The sequence below is a fragment of the Dendropsophus ebraccatus genome, chromosome 1 (assembly GCF_027789765.1).
Source record: "Dendropsophus ebraccatus isolate aDenEbr1 chromosome 1, aDenEbr1.pat, whole genome shotgun sequence".
Classification (NCBI taxonomy): domain Eukaryota; kingdom Metazoa; phylum Chordata; class Amphibia; order Anura; family Hylidae; genus Dendropsophus; species Dendropsophus ebraccatus.
Genome location: NC_091454.1, coordinates 21535671 through 21558902, shown reverse-complemented (window position 1 = coordinate 21558902; position 23232 = coordinate 21535671). Strand labels below are relative to the sequence as shown.

Here is a 23232-nt window from a genome sequence, read left to right as displayed (position 1 = left end):
GTTGTTTTGCAGTCTGAACTTTGGGCACATGCATGAACCGTGGCATCCATGGATGTGGACATTGGCCAATAGGTCTTTTAACAGGGCGATTCAGAGGAGCAAATGAGCGCCGACCTGTCAAGTCAGCGCTCGCTTGCTCCTCTTTCCCAGTGACCGGGTGATTGCTAGATCATCCAGGCAGCCCATAGAAGATAGTGGCAGTCTGCTGCCACCGCTCCTATTACACAGAGCGACAGCAGCATATCGCTGCTATCCTCATCGTTGATGTATCAATGTGTTGAAAGACAATGACCAGCCAACATCGTGCATGTCGGCTGATCGTTGTCGTATGTTACACTAAGCGATTATATGCTAAATATGGTCCATAATCACTTCGTGTAATAGGGCCTTAAAGTGTCACTGTCGTGAAATTTTTTTTTGCAGAAATCAATAGTCCAGGCGATTTTAAGAAACTTTGTAATTGGGTTTATTATCTGAAAAATGCATTTTTATCATGAAAAAGCAGTTTGAAGCTCTCCCCCCTGTCTTCATTGTTCTCCTATGGAGAGAGCTAAAGAAAAGACCAAAACAGGACAATAAAGAGTTAATCTACAAATCCCTCACGGGATATCTCCTGTGACCATCACCAGTGACCTGTCTGAGCTCGGATTACAGCTGTCACCCAGCTCCGTGCCTGTAATCCTCTGTTATCTGCTTTCTGCCGCCGGCTAACTCCCTCCTTCCTCCTCCCCCCTCCCCTCTCCCTAGAGCAGACAGGGGACGTCTCCTGCAACAAGTCACAATTTTCAGATTTTTCAGAGTGGATGAAAAAGAGGAAGGAGGGGGGGACCTGGGAAAAGGCTTTTTACATGCAGATAATGGCAGATTTGGCTAATAAACCCAATTACAAAGTTTCTTAAAATCGCCTGGACTATTGATTTCTGCAAAAAAAAAAAAATACGACAGTGACTCTTTAAGAGTGGGGGTCTGATAGTATTTGGCTTTGCATACTAACATTTTCCCATCTAACATCCCATGATTGCTTCATTGATTTTCTTGACGCAAATAATTTTTAGTCCAAAGCTTATATATTAATATGATATTTGCTTGGAAACAGGGAACTCCATTGTCTATCAGTTTTTAGGTAAAATAAATGTTTTTTTTAATACAGAAAACACATGGCGAACTCTGGATGTATTTGCCCATCTGGCTTCATGCTGCTAAATGTACCAACCCATACTCTACCATGTCTTTTGTTGGATCCAGTAGATCCAATAGTTATCACCAAAGCTGTGCCAGTGGTGCCATCATGGAAATAACCTGCTGATCACCCAAGCTCAATGGCAATATATACGATTCAATTTGGGAACGGGATCCTTTATCTAACAGTTATCTTTGCCATCTTTTGCGTAACGGCACCTACCCATTTTGTTTTGTGGTCAAGACTAATGTTTCCACTCTCACCCAAATTACATGTAGACCTACCTGTCTAATACCTAAATGTTAGAATCTCCGCTATTACATTTGTTGGGGATTTCAGCAAGAGGAAGTCGAATTGTGATGTCATTATTGCTGTCAGTGGAAAATGCTTAACTTGCCAAATCCATAAAAGTCTTAGAAGTCCTGCGTTGGTGTACACATGTACTGCCTCAGCTCTGGTGCAAGGGCCAAATGTAGCGTAACAAATTTTACTCTTCCCCTATTTATTTGGTCAAGATATGGCCTTCTTAAAAAGTTTCCACCTCAGAAAGGGATGGCTTCATTACTTTCTGAACATTTGGGTTCTGACTTCAAAGAACCATAGCAGCCTTAAAAATAAATAGCTGCTAGAGTGCCACTTGGGAACGGTAGGGGTCATGGCAGTCAGACCTCCATCAATCATATCCTAGCGATATTACTTGGTATATCATATCCTAGCGATATCAATTGGGATAATCTATTTTAACTAATTGGGGGACATTTACCAAGAAGTCTAATGTGTTTGACTATTCTAGTGTAGGTTGGTACCTAGTAGGCCTACACCAGTTTTTGCAACTTTTAATCCCTTTCCGCTTGAGGACGTAACCGTGCAGCGACCCTGCTCTGAACTGCCGGGGTCCCGAGTGCAACATGTAGCCCGGGGCCGCTGCTATTAGCGGGCACGGTCCGATCGCCGTGCCTGCTATTTAAGTCTTCAGATGCAGCTGTTAAAGTTGGCAGCTGCATCTGAAAACTTCATTGCAGCTGTTCCCTGGTGTCTGGTGGGGAGATCGCTCCCCCGTGACGTTGTTACAGAGAAGCGATCTCTGTCTGTTGCCGGCCGGGGTCTGCGCCGTAATGGCGCTGATCCCAGCTCGGCATTCTATTGCTTTAGGCTGCAGCAGCCAAAAGCAATAAAACACTGATCTCATTGATCTATGCTGTATATCTATACAGCATAGATGTTAATGGGAGATCAGAGTGTTTATACTAAAAGTCCCCCAAGGAGGCTTCTAGTATAAGTGTAAAAGAAAAAAAAAAAGTGTTGTTATTAATAAAAAGCCCCCTCCCCTAGTAAAAGTTCGAATAACCCCCCTTTTCCCATGTTATAAATAAAAATAAATAAACATGTTTGCTATCGCCACGCGCGTAATTGCCCGAACTATTAATTTTTCATATTCCTGATCTTGCACGGTAAACGGCGTCAGCGCAAAAAAATCCCAAAGTGCAAAATTGCGCATTTTTGGTCGCATCAAATCCAGAAAAAATGTAATAAAAAGCGATCAAAAAGTCGTATATGCGCAATCTAGGTATCAATAGAAAGTAAACATCATGGCACAAAAAATGACACCTCGCACAGCCCCATAGACCAAAGGATAAAAGCGCTATAAGCCTGGGAATAGAGCGATTTTAAGGGACGTATATTTGTAAACAATGGTTTGAATTTTTTACAGGCCATCAGATACAATATAAGTTATACATGTTATATATCGTTTTAATCGTAACGACTTGAGGAACATATATAACAAGTCAGTTTTACCCCAGGGCGAATGGCGTAAAAACACAGTCCCCCCAAATAAAAGAAATGTGTTTTTTTTTTTCAATTTCACCACACTTTGAATTTTTTTCTGGTTTCGCAGTGTACTTTATGCAAAAATTCAGCCTCTCATTGCAAAGTACAATTAGTGACGCAAAAAATAAGGGCTCATGTGGGTCTCTAGGTGGAAAAATGCAAGTGCTATGGCCTTTTTAACACAAGGAGGAAAAAACGAAAATGCAAAAACGAAAATTAGCCTGGTCCCGAAGGGGTTAAACACAAGGAGGAAAAAACAAAAATTAGCCTGGTCCTGAAGGAGTTAAAAGGTGCAAATGATAAATTGGCCACAAATCCCGGATAATGCTAATTTTTGGGTGAATACTCAAAACAGGCAGATTAAAAAAAAATTGCATCAAAGATATTTCATCCATAAATGATTTTTCAGGAAAGAATATTCTGAGAATGTTTCCATAAAGATCATTCATCATTTGCCCAGTGTCACTGGTTATGGCTGGCGCCATTTACCAGGCGATCATTGATTCGACAGTAGAGATGAGTGAACATGATCGGCATTTGAATCCTGCTGTGTGGAGAATTTTTTTTGCAGCTCCACAACTGCCTGGAAAACATGGATATTCTCGACCTTGTCCACACAGTGGGATTCAAATGCTGATTAGTCGGGTTTGTACAAACCTGAAAAAAAAAATTAAGTCTCTATTCACACAACCGTAATAATGTCCACAACTATAGACAGGATTCGGATGTGTATCTGCCTTGTCCACATTTGCACTGATCCGATCTCAATACCCCCTGACGATCTCTGGGGCCAAGGGTAGGTCATGTGACTCGTGGCTCTATTCATTCCTATAGAGCCACGTGCTTACCCGTGGCTGTATTCATAACAAAGAGGCTGGGGGCCGATACAGAGATTGGTGGGGAGTACAGAGGTCCCTGGACAACCTCTTTCATGAAACAAAGACCAGGGCCATATTTTACTCGTGACTTTGACTTGGCCATTTTAGAACTTTAACGTTACTCTTTCTAAGGGTGGGCTCACACAGGACGAGTTTTGCAGAGACATCCGTTACAAGGTAAGGTCCTGGCAGGTACCTGTGAATACATACTCGCAGCAGTCTGAAAGGGTGGCAGAGCAGGAAGCCGAGAACCCCTGGGGACAAGGAGACAGGTAATGTATTCCTACAGCGGGAGCCGATGAGGGGGGTGCTGAATTACATTCACAGGGACCTGCCAGGACCTTACCTCGTAGCGGACCTCACTGCAAAACTCGCAGCGAGTTGTCCCGTGTGAACCCACCCTTAAAGTGTCTGTCATGCTGGCCTGCTGCCGGATCAGTGGCGAGTTCTTCTGTTAATTTGGAAATTTGGGTCTCCATAGATACAAACATCAATGAAACCGTAACGTGTACGGTGAGAGATATAACTGATAGCTGGACGATCGATCAGCCGTCATTTATTGAAGGTTTATTGTACAGCCGTACACCATCTTCATCGTTCAGCCATACACCATTGATTGAAGAAAATGTCCAAAGGTCCCCATACACTTTGGTGGAGATTTATTAAACATGGTGTAAAGTGAAACTGGCTCAGTTGCCCCTAGCAACCAATCAGATTCCACCATTCATTTTCCAAAGAGTCTGTGAGGAATGAAAGGTGGAATCTGATTGGTTGCTAGGGGCAACTGAGCCAGTTTCACTTTACACCATGTTTGATAAATCTCCCCTGATGGGTCTATTCCTCACATTATATTCTTTGGCGCACCCTTTTTTCATCGGACACAGTAAAAAACACGAAAACTATAATTTTAGCCTAAGCTATGTGACCGTGTCACCTCACATGGCGGCATAGATAGATGTTTAGCATATAGCTGACACATTTCCTGATCTGGTGAAATTTGTGTGATGGAAAAAACAGTGAGCTGGAAGTAACACCAGAGAGTATGAACAGTACTCTCTAAATATAAAAGCTATATAGGGATATTACAAGTAGCAATAGCTAGACCTGCGTCCTGCGTGGGCAGGAGGTGATCATTCATAAAGATAGAAGCTTGGTGATGTCACCGGATGTTTCCAGGACTGTTTCTACCAGTGTTAGATAAATCTACAGGAATGGGGAGTTGTAATACCACACATAACCTGAAGACTGGGGTGGCACTGTTTCTGGAAGAAAGAGGCATTGTTTTTCTATCATATTAATTCCTATTCATGGAATATACAGTATTTGCAACTGTAAACATTAGAGATGAGCGAACCGGGTTCGGGTTCGACTCCATCCGAACCCGAACATTCGGTATTTGATTAGCTGGGGCTGCTGAACTTGGATAAAGCTCTAAGGTTGTCTGGAAAACATGGATACAGCCAATGACTATATCCATGATTTCCACATAGCCTTAGGGCTTTATCCAAGTTCAGCAGCCACCGCTAATCAAATGCCGAAAGTTCGGGTTCGGATCGACTTGAGCATGCTCCAGGTTCGCTCATCTCTATTAAACATTGAAGCCAGTGATTGGGATAGGGTGACTGTTAAAATGAGGTGGTGATGTCACCGGTTCAGTGATGCGTCAAGACAATGTAAATCAGGGCCATTATTAGGAAGTTAATGAATTAAGAATTAAGAGCGAGAGGAGAAAAACTATATAAACATCATAATATAACAATAATATTATAACAAGCCCTTTAAGGGGGTATTGTGGCAAATTTTGTTTTCTTTTAAATCAACTGGTTTCAGAAAGTTTTACAGATTTTAAATTTACTTCTATTTAAAAATCTCCAGTCTTCCAGTACCTATCAGTTGCTGTATGTCCTACAGGAAGTGGTGTATTCTTTCCAGTCTGAGACAGTGCTCTCTGCTGCCACCTCTGTCCATGTCAGGAACTGTCCAGAGCAGTAACAAATCCCCATAGAAATCCGCTCCTGCTCTGGACATTTCTTGACATGGACAGAGGTGGCGGCAGAGAGCACTGTGTCAGACTGGAAAGAATTCACCAGTTCCTGCAGGACATACATCAGCTGATAAGTACTGAAAGAGTTGATAGGTAGACAGATAGATCTGAAAAGATGATAGATAAGATAAGATTGATGGTAGTAGATAGATAAGATAGATAACTGATAGATAGATAAATAGATAGATAAGATAGATAGATTGATATTTATTTCTGTCTACCCTTTAATTTTTAGAAAGTACGAAGTCTTCGAGGATTTGTGGAAGTGCCTCGTATTAAGTGTGTGGAAATAGTGACCACAGATATGACAATTGGCTGCAGGAACAAGTACGCCTTCCAGGTAAGACTATGACTGATTTGTTACATGGGAACCATTGTGTTGTGTGGATTTGTACAATCTTATATAAACCAGGCCACATATTGGCAGCGGAAAAAAAATGGATGCAATTATGTGCCATCTGTTTGAATCCGTTTTTCCATTGACTTTCGATTTTTTTACCTTACACAAAAAAAGTGTTGACTACGTTTTTCTGTCCGTTAAAAGTAACATTAAAAATGGATATGTTGAACGGATAGGAAAAACGTAGAGGAATCTAACCTACTGATATGTCCCTATTGCACAGGAGGTGCCGAGGAGGAAGGTATGTCTGTTACCTTCCTCCTCTGTGCTGTTCCGGTGCAGTTAGTCGTGTTCCTTATAGTCTGGTGAGACCGTTAGGAACATTGCCCACCCCCATAGTGGCAGTCTAACCCCGGCCCGCTGTATTCATTATCATTAAAAAGGGGCTGGACGGGGGTGGATTGGCGCTATGGGGGTGGGCAGTGCCCCTAACGGTCTCACTAGACTATGAGGAACACGACTAACAGCAGCGGAACGGCACAGAGGAGGAAGGTAAGAGACATGGCTTCCTCCTCAGCGTCTCCTGCACAATAGGGACATAACCTGCTGATAGTTCCCCTTAAAGTTGTATTTTACCATGCTGGATAGTATTTTTTTCCCCTAAATCAGATGTTTTTCCCCCCTCAGGTCGTCCATGATAATTATTTCCTGTACATCTTTGCCCCTGATAAACAGAGTCGGGAAAAATGGGTTCTGGCTCTAAAAGAAGGTATGATTAAAGCATGAAGGGGGGACATTTAAAAAAAGACTGGCGTACGAGTATGCCAGTCTTAAAGGGGTTGGCCACTTTATTGTAAAATTGCTCAGTGTACAGTATTAGTAAGTGTACTCACTGTATATACTGACAGTAGCTCCCTGTGTACTCACTGTATATACTGACAGCAGCTCCCTGTGTACCTCATAGAGCTAATATCAGACTCCTCTCCTCCAGGCTGGGCTGCGCTGCTCTGTGGTGTTTTGGTCCATAAGATTCCTTACATGGAGGAGCATGTGACCAGGCCCCGCCCCCCAGTGTCCACCACTGAGCCTGTATATGTCTATGGAGGACACAGTGGACAGGGCCTGGTCACATGCTCCTCCATGTCAGCTATTTTATGGACTGAAACAAAACAGAGCAGGGCAGCCCAGCCTGGTGAAGGGGAGTCTGATTTTAGCTCTATGAGGTACACAGGGACCTGCTGTCAGTATATACAGTGAGTACACTTATTAATACTTTGTACTGACCTATTTTACTATAAAGTGACCAACCCCTTTAAATAAAACCCTGCCCCCTTTTCCCTGGCCGGATTTACTAAGAGGCTTAGTACGGCCTCCTCCCCACCTGGCCACAGAAAGCTGGCGTACGCTAGGGAGAAGGAAAGAATCTGCACCTGGTGTATGCCAGGTGGGCAACCTTAGTAAATCTCCCCCATTATGTCTATGTCAGGCATATAGAAACAGTAATTAAATTCAGCACTGACGTGTTGGGATGGGCTTTGTGTAAACAAATGGCAGCCAATCAGAAGAGGAAAGAGCAACAGCCTGAACCAATGATGAGACAGGAGGTGTATCTCAGACTACCTCAGACTCCCCCATAGGGACTGTAGATAAATTGTAGTTATAAATCATAGTTCGTCCCTAATGGAACTGAGGTAAAGAGCAACGAAGGAACATGATCTGAGGGAAATAGCAGATAAGCATCCCCTTTAGGTAGTGACAGACTAGAAAAACTCTAAATGGGCCGTCACCTGCAATGTGCTGCTATGTGGTAGAAGGCTGTACATATAGTTTTCTATCACTCTTGTCCTACAGGATGTAGAAGCACGAACGAGCAAGGTTCTTGACAAAGGTGACAAAACCATTATACCTCTATAATTATAGTTTCATTTTGATGGTATGTTCTGCACAGTTAAAGGGGTATATCACTCAAACATAACCTTTCATATGTTGGAGAATAAAAATTAATTCCATACCTGCACGATCCTTTCTCCGTCTCCCCCCTCCCCTCTGAGACGGCTGATGTAAACATGTCCCTATCTGCAACTTTGTATCTTTGTAATGCTGGGAGAGATAGTCTGAGTCAAGTTGCTGATGAACTCACTGTGATTAACCCCCCCCCCCCCCCCCACCACCATTACAAAGTTGCAGATAGGGACTTGTTTACATTAGTTGTCTCAGAAGGGAGTGGAGAGGAGGGGGAGACAGTAAAAAGCAGCAGTTGAGAGCTGGGGGAAGGAGACTGAATAGATAATAACAAGTATGGAAGGAATTGTTAGTCTCACCATGGGCAGCAACATATGAAAAGTTATGTTTGAGCGGAATATCCTTTTAAAGTCTATAGGAGGGTAGTTTAGCAAAGCCCCATTTTGTCACTTTTTTTACACAAATTTTTTGGTGAAAGCATGACCGCCATCTTTCCCAATGCCTAAGTAGTTGCTTATCAGGTCTACAAGGATTATGCTTGCTCATAAGGTGTTACACAGCACTACGAATGAAGCCTTGAGGGGTTAAAGAGTACCTATCATTTCACCCTGGCGGCCGGATCGCAGCTCTGAGTCCCAGCAACTCCATGCAATGCAAGTCTATGGGACTTCCAGCAATTCTGCATACCACTTGCTTTAGCAACAGAGCTCACAGATCCTGGGAATTAGAGTTGCGATCTTTAACATTTCTTTCTTTCTTTAACATTTAACTAAATCAGTTCTGCTACATCTGAATATTGCCAGTCTGTATTGCCAAGTTTATGACTTGTTTTTGTGTCCTATCTATGTCAATAGAAAGGAGGTTTGGGTGGTGATCCCATAGTGTAGTTCTTACATAGTTATATAGGTTATGTTTTTTACCACTTGCCGAACTCGTTGTGTTCCAGAACCAGTGCCGCTCTTTTCCACGACCCTTATCCATCCCCATAGTATTGCAGCCTTGTGTATTCAATAACAGACGGGAATGGTGCTTGTTCTCAGGGGCAAAAATGTCTCCAATGGTTGCTATTAGCTGACGTTTATAACTCTTCACCCAGTGACGAAGAACAATCAATGTCTGATTCCCAAGTATCACCCCAACTTCTGGATGGAAGGACGGTGGAGATGCTGTTGCCAGACAGAAAAAATGGCCACAGGATGTACTGTCTATGATCCAAGTAATGGCTGTAAGTAGAACTGCATGTTTCCAATCCTAATAATGATGGTTAGGCATGAATATACATATGGTATATACACATACCTAGTTTCTATCTAAAAACAGGAATGTTTGATCTGCATTAAACGTGGCACCATTCATAAGGTATTGTTAAAAAATTCTGCTTCTCACAGGTTCTGTGGCGCCTGAGCCACAATTGGTACATCATCAATATACCCAATACCATCATGCTGGCATTATTGGGGAGAATGTATCAACGGTATAGACTGATTGTTTGGTGGGTGGGAAAAAGTTCCTTATAGCCTCTTCATGTTGGCCACTGTGTTGACTCAGTTCTGTTTTTCCTATTACGATTCTGCTTCCAGTCCCTGCTTCTCTCTGTTATGACCAGTCCGGTATGTTTGTGGACCAGAGGTCACTTCCCTAATGTAACTCTTTGGGACTCGCTGAACATCTCATAGAGTAAAGGTCCTTTTAGACCTAATAATCTTTGACCGTTTGCAGTGAGATTGGCCGTCATTTGTAGTGCACCATGGATGGAGCAGTGGCATAGCTACAATGGAGGCAGATGATGCAACGCTACAGGGCCCGTGTGGCATGTGGGCCCGTGAAACGTGGTCTGTCTCCATGGTGGTTACAGCTTGCAGCACCCATCTGCAGGGCTCCCTGCCCTGCCAGTCTCTCTTGTGGTTGGAGGCAGCATTGTACCTCCAGCCACAAGAGAGCCCTCCTTTCCCCGATGCACATACTCACATGACCCGGTGCAGTCCCTTGGTGTTCGGTTCTCCAAGCTCCCCGGCGCACCAGTGACATCTAGGGGGACGGAACGCCATGGGACTGCGTCAAGTCATGTGAGTATGGGGTGGGGTGGCGCACAGAATTTATTGGGACCAGTACAGTTTTTGCTATGGGGCCCCATGAACCTCCGCTATGCCCCTGCCAGCCGGGTTGCACGAAAAATAACTATCATTCATTAAACCATTTAAATGCATTGCTATCGTATTTAAATGCATTGATATCGAGATATTTGGCCCATAGTGATTTATTTTTCCGTAGTACAAAAGATGCGATCTGTCGAAAAGAAGGCGTTTTCCGCTCCTCGGCCGATTGCTGTCAATTTTACACGGGCCGATAATTAGTCGAAGAATCATTTCTAGCAACAATCGGCCCGAGTAAAAGGGATTTTACACTGAGGAAGTTACTTCTGGTCCTCCCAGCAAAGACTTCACTGGTATCAAGAGTCTTCTTAAAAAAAAAATAAAAAATTCATGCCACGTCTTGATAACCAAGGTTCGCTGTTTGCATGAAATTGAGATATAGCTTGTTGGTGAAGATTAAGTTACAGATTACAAATAAAGTCTTTAGACTGGATTTCCTGACGAGCCAAAAGTTGCTGTTCTAAGCAGTTTTTTTTTTCTTCATCTACATGAGCACAAGAAACTCACCAAAATATAAGAACAGTGGCCTCGATGCTGTATGGGAAAGATCGTACGGGTGGAAAACACTGGCGAACAGCTACCCACTATACACAAGGGGAAGGCTGCAAAGTAATAAACCTGCACATACAATGGGACTCTATAGGGTGCCTGTTGGGCTCAGGTGTGGAGACTGGCTAGGTAGCTCCAGGACCTTGAAACGTTTCTTACAGACCGCTCCTTTGTTGCCCTGGCTTTATGTTTTGAATCATTGTCATATTGGGAGACCTAGCCACCACCCATCTTCAAAGCTCTTACTGAGGGAAGGAGGTTGTTGGCCAAACTCTCATATGGCATACATGGCCCTATCCATCCTTTCTTCTATAGGGTGCAGTTGTCCTGTCCTCCCCCCAAACTATGATGTTTCCACCCCCATACTTTATGGTTAGGATTGTGTTCTTGGGGCTGTACTTACCCTTCTTCTTCCTCCAAACACAAAGTTCTGTTGGTCTCATCTGACCACATGACCTTCTCCCATGCCTCCCCTGGATCATCCGAATGGTTATTGGTGAACTACACACGGGCCTGGACATGTGCTGATGTGCACAGTGGAACCTTGCGTGCCCTGCAGGATTTTAATCCATGAAGGCCTAATGTGTTACTAGTAGTAATCTATGAGATTTTGGTCCCACTTCTTTTCAGGTCATTGAACAGGTCCTTCCATGTAGTTCTGGGCTGATTTATGACCTTTTACAGAATCATCCCTACCCCATGAGACAAGATTTTACACGAAGCCCCAGACTAAGGAAGATTGACAGTCATCTTTTCTAATAATTGCCTTCTCACCAAGCTGATTGCCTATTGTCCTGCAGCCCATCCCAGCCTTGTACAGGTCCACAACTTTGTCCCTGGTGTCCTTAGACAGATAATACAGATAATGAGAGCAGAGGAAAGCAAAACACGTGTAAGAGGCAGAATTCATGCGGGTTGGTCGGTGACTAAATACTTATATGCAAATTAATTATTTTAAAAACATACAATGTGATTATGTGAGTTTCTTTTTTATAGATTCTGTTTCTTACAGGTGAAGTGGAAAACACTAAAAATCACACACCTCTCCATTCTTTGTTTGTGGGAAAACTTGCAAAATCAGCATTGTATGAAATACTTATTTTCTCCACTGTATGAATGCTCAACAGAGGCAAACATTCACCTTTGAGAATATATATATATATATATTACTTAGAAAAATTATATATATATATATATATATATATATATATATATATATAGGCTATGTGCACACTACGTATCTTTCCGCTCGTAGTGCGAACCGCGAATATACGCACGTAGTTTTGAGGTTGATGCGTTCGCTTGAAAGTATACGATATACGGCCGCACAGTTCACACTACGTATGAACTTACGACCGGATCGTATACGCCGCCGTGAAAAATGAACAAGACCATTGTTTGAGGACGGAAATGTTTGAACTCACGGCCGTGGAGTTACATGCAGTCCCGTACGGAGTACTTATTTCAGTCAAATTGAACTTGATTTTTCGATCCAAAGGGTTCTGTGTGTTTTATTGGGCTGGGCGAAGATTTCCAAATAAATGACCTGTTTCAGATCGCTTCGAAACAAGCTAGGGAAGCATAACTCTACTACGGGCGTATGTTCGCGGTGCGTAAGCATCTGGCCGCATGTCGATTTTTCCCACGCCTGTACTTTCAGCCGCACATGTACGGCGGCGTAAGAACTGCGGATGGAATTGTACGCAGTGTGAACATAGCCATATATTGCATAGAAACCTCACTAATCCAAAGGTGCTGCCAACCTAAGGTCTGAACATGGCACACCTACCATATCAATGACTCAGTTGTGACCTTTATAGAAATGGGAGTATGTAATACTGGAAAGTCTTTGCTTTAATCACCAAGAAGATCAGAGGGTCATTGACCCTGACACAGTCGTACCTTATGATCTTTGGCTGTGAACAAGTCACCCATGATTCACTCCATTCTTGAATCATAGACCTGACTGAGTACACTAGTTTAGTACTCCTGCTATTTGGTAACATAATTGTGTGTGAATCTGAAGCGACGGCTTCTTGATATGACAGAGGGAAGAAAGAAGAGACTGTGTTTTTTGACACATCAGCCCTTGTTTTTGCAGCCTGACAGTCCTGACCACAAAGAATTTCCTATTTCTGCAGTCAGTACTGTGCTCACAACCTTCACCAACAGGTTGCATCGGTAAAAAAAAAATAAATCACCATAACTACATTCACACGTCAGTATTTTTCATGGACCTGGAAATACTGAATCCGTTACAGGCCATTATTTTCTACGGGGCTATTCATACATCTAGTAAATTTGCGCATCCGTGATGAAAAAAAAAAAAGGCATGTTGTAATATGGTCCGTAATAACAGAACAGACACCCCCATAGAAGTCTATGGAGAGTGCAAAATTTGCGTAGAGTACATTTGAATTCGCAAAACCATCCGTATCACAGATCCATTTTTTATGAGATCACTAAACTCCTCCTGACAGAAATATCCTGCCTGATGGAAATGACTGTACAGTGGCCCCTAGATGACTATGTGACCTTTTTTTGGGGGGGTTGGGTCAGCTAGTGACATCATTTTTGTCATCCTCTCTCTTTTTTCTTCACTATACCCTTTTTTTGCAGATGCACAAAAAACAGATAAAAATACGCAACGCAAAAAGGATGTTTTTTTGTAGATTGCGAATGAAAAATAGAGGATCCAGATTTTCATCCTTAGGGTGCCTTCACACGTACCGTATCGCTGCTTATTTCTTGCACAAAACTTGCCTCAAACTCGCATAAAAGTAGCTGTGTTTTTTGTGGTGTTGAATTTGCCTGTGAAAATCATGTGAGAATCAAAACGCGCATGTAAAAATCGCACCAAACACGCAGTGAGAATACACATACATTGGCTTGATAGCAATCAGTATCACTGTGGATTTATGTGCGAGAAATACACAGCAATACGGTAAGTGTGAAGGCACCCTTAAAAAGATACTGGTGTGTGAATGTTTCACAAGTGGTAGGTGAAGTAACCAGCTGAGGGGCCGACACAGTAGGCCATGCTGAGGCCATGGCCCATTTGGTTCAGTTGCCCCTAACAACCAATCAGATTCCACCTTTCATTCCTCACAGACTCTTTGGAAAATGAAAGGTGGAATCTGATTGGTTGCTAGGGGCAACTGAGCCAGTTTCACTGTACACCATGTTTGATAAATCTCCCCCAATGTGTCTAAAAAGTGCCTACAAGTATAATAAATGTGATGCAACCAGACCACTTGTAAGGCCAGTGGAACCAGTACAGTATTAGACACCATAAGACAAGCTGGTGGGGTAGAGGAAAGATAGTGAAAGACATAAGCTCCCATTACGTGACTAGTGTGGGATGAGACTTAGGGCCCTATTCCACCAGACGATTATTGTTTGCATAATCGTTAACGATTAACGATCTCAAACGACCGCTATTGCGAAAGACCTGAAAACGTTCACTCATTTCCATGGAACGATAATCGTTACTTATGATCGTAATTGCGATCGTTTTTCTTTGCTATTTATTCGCTATTGCGTACGACCGAACGATGTCTTATTCAATGCGAACGTTTCGCAAACGAGCAACGATAAAAATAGGTCCAGGTCTTATAAAGCGATCAACGATTTCTCGTTCGGTCGTTAATCGTTAACTGCATTTCAACCGAACGATTATCGTTTAGATTCGAACGATTTAACGATAATCTGAACGATAATCGTCCGGTGGAATAGGGCCCTACTGCAGAAGGACTGACCACAGGAAGAATAACCAGCTTCCCTGAGGCCTGTATTATACACAATGTCTCAGAAAGTGATCATAAGGGGTAAAGCCCCTTAGGGCCCTATTCCACCGGACGATTATCGTTCAGATTATCGTTAACGATAATCGTTCGGTTGAAATGCAGTTAACGATTAACGACCGAACGAGAAATCGTTAATCGCTATATAAGACCTGGACCTATTTTTATCGTTGCTCGTTCGCAAATCGTTCGCATTGAATAAGACATCGTTCAGTCGTTCGCAATAGATGCGAACGCATTAGCGAATAAATAGCTAAGAAAAACGATCGCAATTACGATCATAAGTAACGATTATCGTTCCATGGAAATGAGTGTACATTTTCAGGTCTTTCGCAATAGCGGTCGTTTGAGATCGTTAATCGTTAACGATTATGCAAACGATAATCGTCCGGTGGAATAGGGCCCTTACCCTCTGTAGTTCTTTTCCTGTTAGATTCATATGGAATCTAATGCTGCGTTTAGACGGAACGATTATTGTTCGAATTTGCGCCATAATCGCATTTGAGCGATAATCGTTCTGTGTAAACACAGCAAACGATCAAGCGATGAGTGAAAAATCGTTCATTTTGATCTTTTAACGTGTTCTCAAACCGTTGTTGGTCGTTCGCTAAAAATTCCCAGATGGCTTCGTGTAAACAGTCTTTTAAAGATTCACCCTATGTGAAAGATGGACTTAAACGATCGCAATAACAATTATTCTTACGAATTTTCTAACGAATTTAAATGACGTTAAATGATCGATTGGGCGAATTATCGCTTCATGTAAACGCAGCATTACAGAAGCGATAAGGAAATTAAAGATATATAAGTACAGTAGGTACAGTAGGGCCATACGTCACACGTATACAGTGGGTTTCACCAAAACCTATAGTCTGTAAAATATTTCCTGTTCTCAGATCCCCTATGACCTAAGGAAATGGTCCAACAGTTGCTAAAAGTTTATAACAAACTTCTTAAAAAGACAGTCAGCAGGTTTATACTGTCCTATATAAGGATAGCAAAAACTAGTGACAGAGAAGCTGAACAGAATCATGTGTCACATTGTTCTGTGCAGCTGATCCAGAGATCTCCTCCTGAATAACATGCACAATAAGTAGTCCTCTCCATTATGTGCATGAGGCCAGTAGTCCTGGATATTCATGAGAAGCAGAAAACTTTGCCCACCAGCTGCTGATTGGCAGTTATCTATCCATGCTGTATATAGGCGGTCAGCTGTCAATTAGCAGCTGGAGGGCGGGGGAGGGGTGTGGCAAGAATCCTATTCTCCTGCATATTAGGAGAACGGCTGAACAGAACGATGTCAGTAATACACAGATCTGTTCTTTTCTATCACTAGTTTATGCTGCCTTAATTTAAGGCAACATAAACCTAGTGACAGATTCCCTTTAAGATCAGGCATTTTTGATTGTTACAAGAACAGAATTTATCCCCATATACTGATTCACTCCTGGCATCTGGATAAGTTGGATGCTGCCCTAAGGGCTGCCAGTAAAACATCCATACAGCCTATTGTATCCATGTTTTCCAGGTCTCCCTAGGGTGGCATCAAGCTTCTCCAGATGCCGGGAGCTAAATGCTGAGTGTTCCTGTTCAGAGAATGCTGCCCGGGCCCAAACAGTTCAGCAAGTTCGCTTAACACTACTCCTGTGCTTTGGAGGCCGTCCTATGAAGGCCATGTTCCCTGCTGTTGGCTCCCTGGTATATTGATTATAACAGCTTCTCTTCCCTGCCTATTACAGGCCTTCCTCCACAATCTAGAAGAGGGAAGGCTATATGTATATTGAGGAGCCATATGTTCGTATATGCTGTGTTCAACACTGCATTGGAGGCTTTGTATGGAGTCATCATACATGATGGGATAAATAGCTCAGCATGCAGAGCTGCTCTTCTCACCAAAAGATGGACACCACAATGGACCCCAATATAAGTCAATGAGGTTTATTGAGCACCCTATTCTATTAATTAGGAAAGGATACGTCACAGTGGTTGTCTTGAATGTGGCTCTTAAGCAGGGTCAGATGGGCCCACCAGAGTGCCAGAGGATCTTTCTGTGAGCCTGGTGTGGGACATTATAATGTACCCCAAATATATGGCCCCAAGGGTCTAATAAAAGACAACCTCATCTGGATCTGCTGGTAAAACCACTTTAAAGTGGACTTATAAAAAGAATAGTGGGTCCTCCGGATCACGTCCTCTGGTGGCCCCTCAGGGTCACGTCCTCTAATGACCCCTCAAGATCACGTCCTCTGGTGGCCCCTCAGGGTCACGTCCCCTGGTGGCCCCTCAGGACCACGTCCCCTGGTGGCCCCTCAGGACCACGTCCTCTGGTGGCCCCTCAGGACCACGTCGTCTGGTGGCCCTCAGGGTCACGTCATCTGGTGGCCCCTTAGGGTCACGTCGTCTGGTGGCCCCTCAGGGTCACGTCGTCTGGTGGCCCCTCAGGGTCACGTCGTCTGGTGGCCCCTCAGGGTCACGTCGTCTGGTGGCCCCTCAGGGTCACGTCGTCTGGTGGCCCCTCAGGGTCACGTCGTCTGGTGGCCCCTCAGGGTCACGTCCTCTGGTGGCCCCTCAGGGTCACGTCCTCTGGTGGCCCCACAGGGTCACGTCCTCTGGTGGCCCCTCAGGACCATGTTCTCTGGTGGCTCCTCAGGATCACATCCTCTGGTGGCTCCTCAGGATCACATCCTCTGGTGGCTCCTCAGGATCACATCCTCTGGTGGCTCCTCAGGATCACATCCTCTGGTGGCTCCTCAGGATCACATCCTCTGGTGGCTCCTCAGGATCACGTCCTCTGGTGGCTCCTCAGGATCACATCCTCTGGTGGCTCCTCAGGATCACATCCTCTGGTGGCTCCTCAGGATCACGTCCTCTGGTGACCCAAGGAACTTTAGTCTAACTCAGCTCTCAAGGTCTTGGTCAGGAAATCAGTCTTATAAATTCTTATTCTCAAAGCATCTCTCCGTGGCACATAATGGGGTTACTTGGTTGGCATTCACCTGCACAGGTCTCTTCTGCCTTATTCGCTATGAGATACTTATAAACATATGTATTTTTTTCTGTCTCACAGGGAAACCGCTGCCGCCCCTTCCGGACGACAACAGAGTAAGTACATCAATATAATGGCACATGCTCTGTAATAAAGGTTGCAGTCAATGCCAGTGGGCATCAGATGAAAATATACTATTCTACAGGGTGGATTCTTTCCTGGGAAATGTATGCAGTTACAATTTATTTTATTTTTTTTATTATTATTTTTGTTTATTTTTTTGGAAGAACCAGTCAAGCCTTTTTCTTAGGTTAACCCCATAAAGGGGTAGTGCGGCGCTAAGAAATTATTCACAAAATAACACATTACAAACTTATACAACTTTGTAATGTATGTTATGTATGTGAATGGCCCCCTTCCCCGTGTTCCCCGACCCCCGCCCGTGGACCTGGAAGTGTAGTGCATTATACATACCTGATTCGTGTCGACACCCGTCCGCATTTCTTCTGACAATGATGTAATCTTCGGGAGGCCGGCCGACCCGCTCCTGCCGTCCCTCAAGTCGGCCTCCCTCTGCCGCGTCATAATTGTGCTCAGCCGCGATTGGCTGAGCACAGTTATGCTCAGCCAATCGCGGCTAAGCAGCTGATGACGCGGCACATGTCATCAGCTGCTTAGCCGCGATTGGCTGAGCACAGTTATGACGCGGCGGCAGAGGGGGGACGGCAGGAGCAGGTCGGCTGGCCTCCCGAAGATTACATCACTGTCAGAAGACGGGGGTCGACACAAATCAGGTATGTATAATGCACTACACTTCAGGGTACACGGGTGGGGGTCGGGAAACACGGGGAAGGGGGCCATTCACATACATAACACACATTACAAAGTTGTATAACTTTGTAATGTGGGTTATTTTGTGAATAATTTCTTAGCGCCGCCCTACCCCTTTAAGGACCGGGCCAATTGTCATTTTTGTGTTTTCATTTTTTCCTCCTCACCTTCTAAGACCTATGACTCTTTTATTTTTCCACCTACAGGGCCATATGAGGGCTTGTTTTTTTCAGAAACAGGTGTACTTTGTAATGGCGTCTTTTAATCTGCCATAATTCACTCCAAAATATCATTTATGGGGTGAATTTGGGTCAACAAATGGCAAAACTGACGTTCATTCTTCTATAGGTCAGTCTGAACATAGCAATATGCAGGTTTACTAGGTTTTCTAACGTTTTATATTTTTATTAGCAGTAAAACTTTTATATGCACATAGGTATATTTAAAATGGCCCTACTGTGACTCTTTCAGCGCTTTTATTTTTTTCACCTACAGGGTCGTATGGGGCAATTTTTTTGCGCCATGATCTCTAGGAAAACATTTTTTTTTTTTAAATCTACCGGTGTCTAAAATTTATACACGTTTGTAAATGACTTCTGTTTTAAAATCTCCAGTCTTCTGGACCTTATCAGCTGCTGCATGTCCTGCAGGAAGTGGTGTATTCTTTCCAGTCTGACGCAGTGCTCTCGGCTGCCATCTCTGTCCATGTCAGGAACTGTCCAGAGCAGGACAGGTCTTCTATGGGGATTTGCTACTGCTCTGGACAGTTCCTGAAGGGGTAACAGAGAGCACTGTGTCCGACTGAAAAGAATACACCCCCTTCCTGCAGGACATACAGCAGCTAATATGTACTGGAAGATTTGAGTGTTCTAAACAGAAGTTATTTACAAATCTGATGTCTGTTGATTTAAAAATTATATATTTTTCTCCAGAGTATCCCTGTAAAGTTTTTTTCGTAAGATCAAACATCTTACTGACTGTAAGGCAACTAGCTGCTGCAGGAGCGCTCCCCCCACTGATCTGACTGCAATTGAAGACATAGAACCCCACCCCGCCCCCTCAGTCCTCTGCCGACCAGAACTAAAAGATATGAGGAGTTATCCCCTATCTAGTTCAAATGTTCCTTTAACAATAACCCTGAAGCATCTCGCCATCTTTTTTTCTGTTTCTTCCAGAAAGGTTGGGCAGTGGCATTATATAACTACAGAACAGAGAATACCCAAGAGCTGGCACTCCGTAGAGGGGAAGAATATCTACCGCTGGACACTTCAGAACCGCATTGGTGGAAAGTCCAGGATCAAAATGGGTGAGTAATTGCTAGCTAATGATACAATTTGTACTTTCATAGGTTTTGTATTGCAGTCCGGAGTTCCATGAGAGCAGAAAACGTTAGTTGCATATTAGAGTGTATAATAAGGGTACGTTCACACCTACCGGATCTGCAGCAGATTTCATTTAAATAACTGAACACAGCATAAAATCTGCACCATCAAATCTGCTGCGGATCCTGTAGGTGTGAACGCACCCTAAAGCTGTTATTTCCAGAGAACCATGGAATTCTAGTATCCGGTGGAATCAATAAAACATGGTGATGTTCTCTTTTTCAGACATGTTGGTTATGCCCCAAGCAGCTATCTGGCAGCGCAGAGTGAAGACAGCCTGCTAACATATGAGTAAGCGCTCCGTGAAGAGTCATGTCTTATGATAATAGTATATGGCATTTGGCATTTGTAGTCCGTAAGTCACAGGTATTATAGAGTGCATAAAATGTCAGGGTAGATTGCTGTCAGCCAAATCTATACATATGATTTGCTTAAAGGGAATCTGTCACTAGGTTTATGCTGCTTTAAAAGGGATGCAGCATAAACAATTGACAGAAATGCTGAACAGATCGGTGTATTACTTACATCATTCTGTTCAGCCGTTCTCCTAATATGCAGGAGAATAGGATTCTTGCCACACCCCTCCCCCCGCCCTCCAGCTACTTATTGACAGTTGACTGCCTATACGCAGCATGGATAGATAACTGCCAATCTGCAGCTGGTGGGTGGAGTTTTCAGCCTCTGATGAATATCCAGGACTACTGGGCTCACGCACATAATGGAGAGGACTACTTATTGTCCATGTTATTCAGGAGGCTATCTCTGAATCAGCTGCACAGAACAATGCAAGTGATACATCATTCATCACTTCATTTTCTCTCTCGCTAGTTTATGCTACCCTTAGAGAGGACAGCCTAAACCTGCTGACAGGTCCACTGACCATGATTGACAGATCTCTCCCTATTTGCATATTTGGTATCTCACCAAGAAGTACATTACCCATAAGTAGCTTCTGAGAGCCTCTTTATAGGGGGAAACACTTTTACGCCCTCTTGTGGTAAGCTCCAGCATTTAATTAGACCTCACCTGTTATTTTGTATCTGCCTGAGATGTAGCTGCATAGTAAGTTTTGCAGCAATTTCACATGTCTTTCTGGGCACTATGTAATCTGTGTATTATTATGATACCATACTACCAACAAATCTGTGTATCTGACCCTGCACTCGCACTCGTTTCTATCCCCTACTTCTTTACTTGCATTTGGTAACATGTTCATATTTTACTTTTCTAAGGTGGTACAACAGAAACATTAGCAGGAACCAGGCTGAAAAGCTTCTCATTGATGAGGTATGTATTCACGTCTTAAAGGCAATATGATACCTAAGTTTTGTTTTACTGATTAGAGTCAGATACTAAAATGTGCTCTTTTATTCTAATCTGTTTCTATTTTCTGACTTAATTTTTTTTTTTTTTACTTTTTGAACATTGTTATGGGAGCTGCCATATTGCCTGGGTTGTTCTTAACAGCATTTAGTGACATGCTTTACAGCAAGACTCGTGGACATAGATGGCAATAGACACTGTCCTTGAGATGAATGTAAAACATCATTGAGCGTGCTCTGTGAGCTTTAAAAATGTTGTTTTTTTTTTTGTTTTTTTTTACAGGGAGCTGCTTCTATTTACAGTTGTTACATGTTGCTGTAATGCTGTACAGACCACTCTACAGCAGCCTCCTCTTATCACCAGAGACACAACAGGAAGTCTCAGCTTAGTTTTAGCCCCAGTCATGAAAATGAAAGCTGCAAGATATCTTTTCTATCTATAGATATATAAGTGGAAAATTTTGGGGGAAAAAGTCACCAAAAATTCTTAAAAAATATGTTTAACATATTAAATACCCCCCTAATATATATTACATTCAGATACTCCCAATGCTATGTACATGCATTTTGTTGTACAGTAAAAATCTAGAGTGAGGGCCATACAAGTATTCCAGACATCTTGAGGGTACGTTCACAATTAAATAATTTCACTTAAATAACTGAACACAGCATCAAATCTGCACCATCAAATCTGCTGCGGATCCTGTAGGTGTGAAGCACCCTAATGCTACGTTTACACGGGGCGATTATCGGGCAAATTTTCGCGATAACGATCAAATTCGAACGATAATCGTACGTGTAAACGCGGCGAACGATCGAAAAATCGTTCATTTTGATCTTTTAACATGTTCATAAATCGTCGTTCGTAGTTCGCAAAAAATTCGCCGATCGTTCCGTGTAAACAGTCGTCGCCTGATAGTCCGGCAGCCCGCCCGCTGAAGAGATGAGCCGTGAATTTCAAACGGCTCCCCTTCAGCCAATCAGTGCTGAAGAGGAGCACTGATTGGCTGAAGAGGAGCCGTTTGAAATTCCCGGCTCATCTCTTCAGCCAATCAATGCGCTGAAGAGGGGAGCTGGGGATGTCGGAAGACCTGCTGCGCGGAGCAGGTAACGTATGCTCTTGGCCGCGGCGGTGGGGGCGATCGGAGCTGCGGCTGGGGGGCGATCGGGCGGCGGGGGGACGATCCGAGCGGTGGCAGGGGTGGCGATCCGAGTGGCGGGGGTGGCGATTGGGGCGGCGCAGGGGGCTGCGGTTGAGTGGGGGGGCGGGCTGCGGGTGCGCAATCGCAAAACGATTTTTCCGTACAATATATCGTACCGTCTAAACGCTGATCGTTATAAAAAAAAATCGTTACTTCGAAATCGTTAATCGTACGATCGGGCCAATAATCGCCTCGTGTAAACTTAGCATAAGGGTGCGTTCACACTTACAGGATCTGCAGCAGATCCGCAGCAGATTTGATGGCCTAGAATTGATTTGCTTTGAATCTGCAGCTTCAAATCTGTGCCATCAAATCTGCTGCAGAGCTGCTGCAGATCCTGTACGTGTGAACGCACCCTAAAGGGGAAAAAAAATATTTTCATAACCTTTGAACAGGATGTAGCTGTTAGATAGGGGATACAAGTTTTCCTTTCATTTTTAATGAAGGGGGTGGTATCTTCTGCCCTTAGCTTATAAAACTGCCCAAAAGCACCACAGGAGATTCCAAGCTAAAAGGGAATCTCACAGCTTCATCTAATACTCAGAGCTGCAGATAATTGATAGATGGCAAAAACTAATGATGCTCATCACTTAGCTGGTGGCTGTTTTACAAAGTTATAAAATTATGTTTTTTTTCTAAGCTCAAGTGGTTGTGCCGAGCTGCTCGATGCACACCTACTCCATTCCCACTTCCTGTATGCTGCTTAGATTGGTGTACAGGTCTCAGTACCTGAGAGACAAACCCTACCAGGCATGCAAGGCCAAAAGCGA

At 43.6% G+C, this 23232-nt stretch overlaps 1 protein-coding gene across 5 annotated transcripts in view; it reads left to right on the top strand.

The window, feature by feature from the left end:
* ITK (IL2 inducible T cell kinase) overlaps positions 1-23232 on the top strand; it is an 80439-nt gene that overhangs the window by 45257 nt on the left and 11950 nt on the right. For 4 of the 5 annotated variants that reach the window (XM_069968844.1, XM_069968853.1, XM_069968862.1 and 1 more), the window contains 7 exons: positions 6168-6272; positions 6960-7041; positions 9331-9459; positions 17807-17841; positions 19732-19862; positions 20164-20229; positions 21171-21225. In XM_069968844.1, coding sequence (XP_069824945.1) covers positions 6237-6272; positions 6960-7041; positions 9331-9459; positions 17807-17841; positions 19732-19862; positions 20164-20229; positions 21171-21225 — 534 coding nt within the window. In that variant the 5' untranslated portion in view covers positions 6168-6236. Of the gene's footprint in view, positions 1-6167; positions 6273-6959; positions 7042-7455; positions 7526-9330; positions 9460-17806; positions 17842-19731; positions 19863-20163; positions 20230-21170; positions 21226-23232 lie in introns of those variants that run through there. The other variant, XM_069968870.1, reaches the window with a different exon arrangement.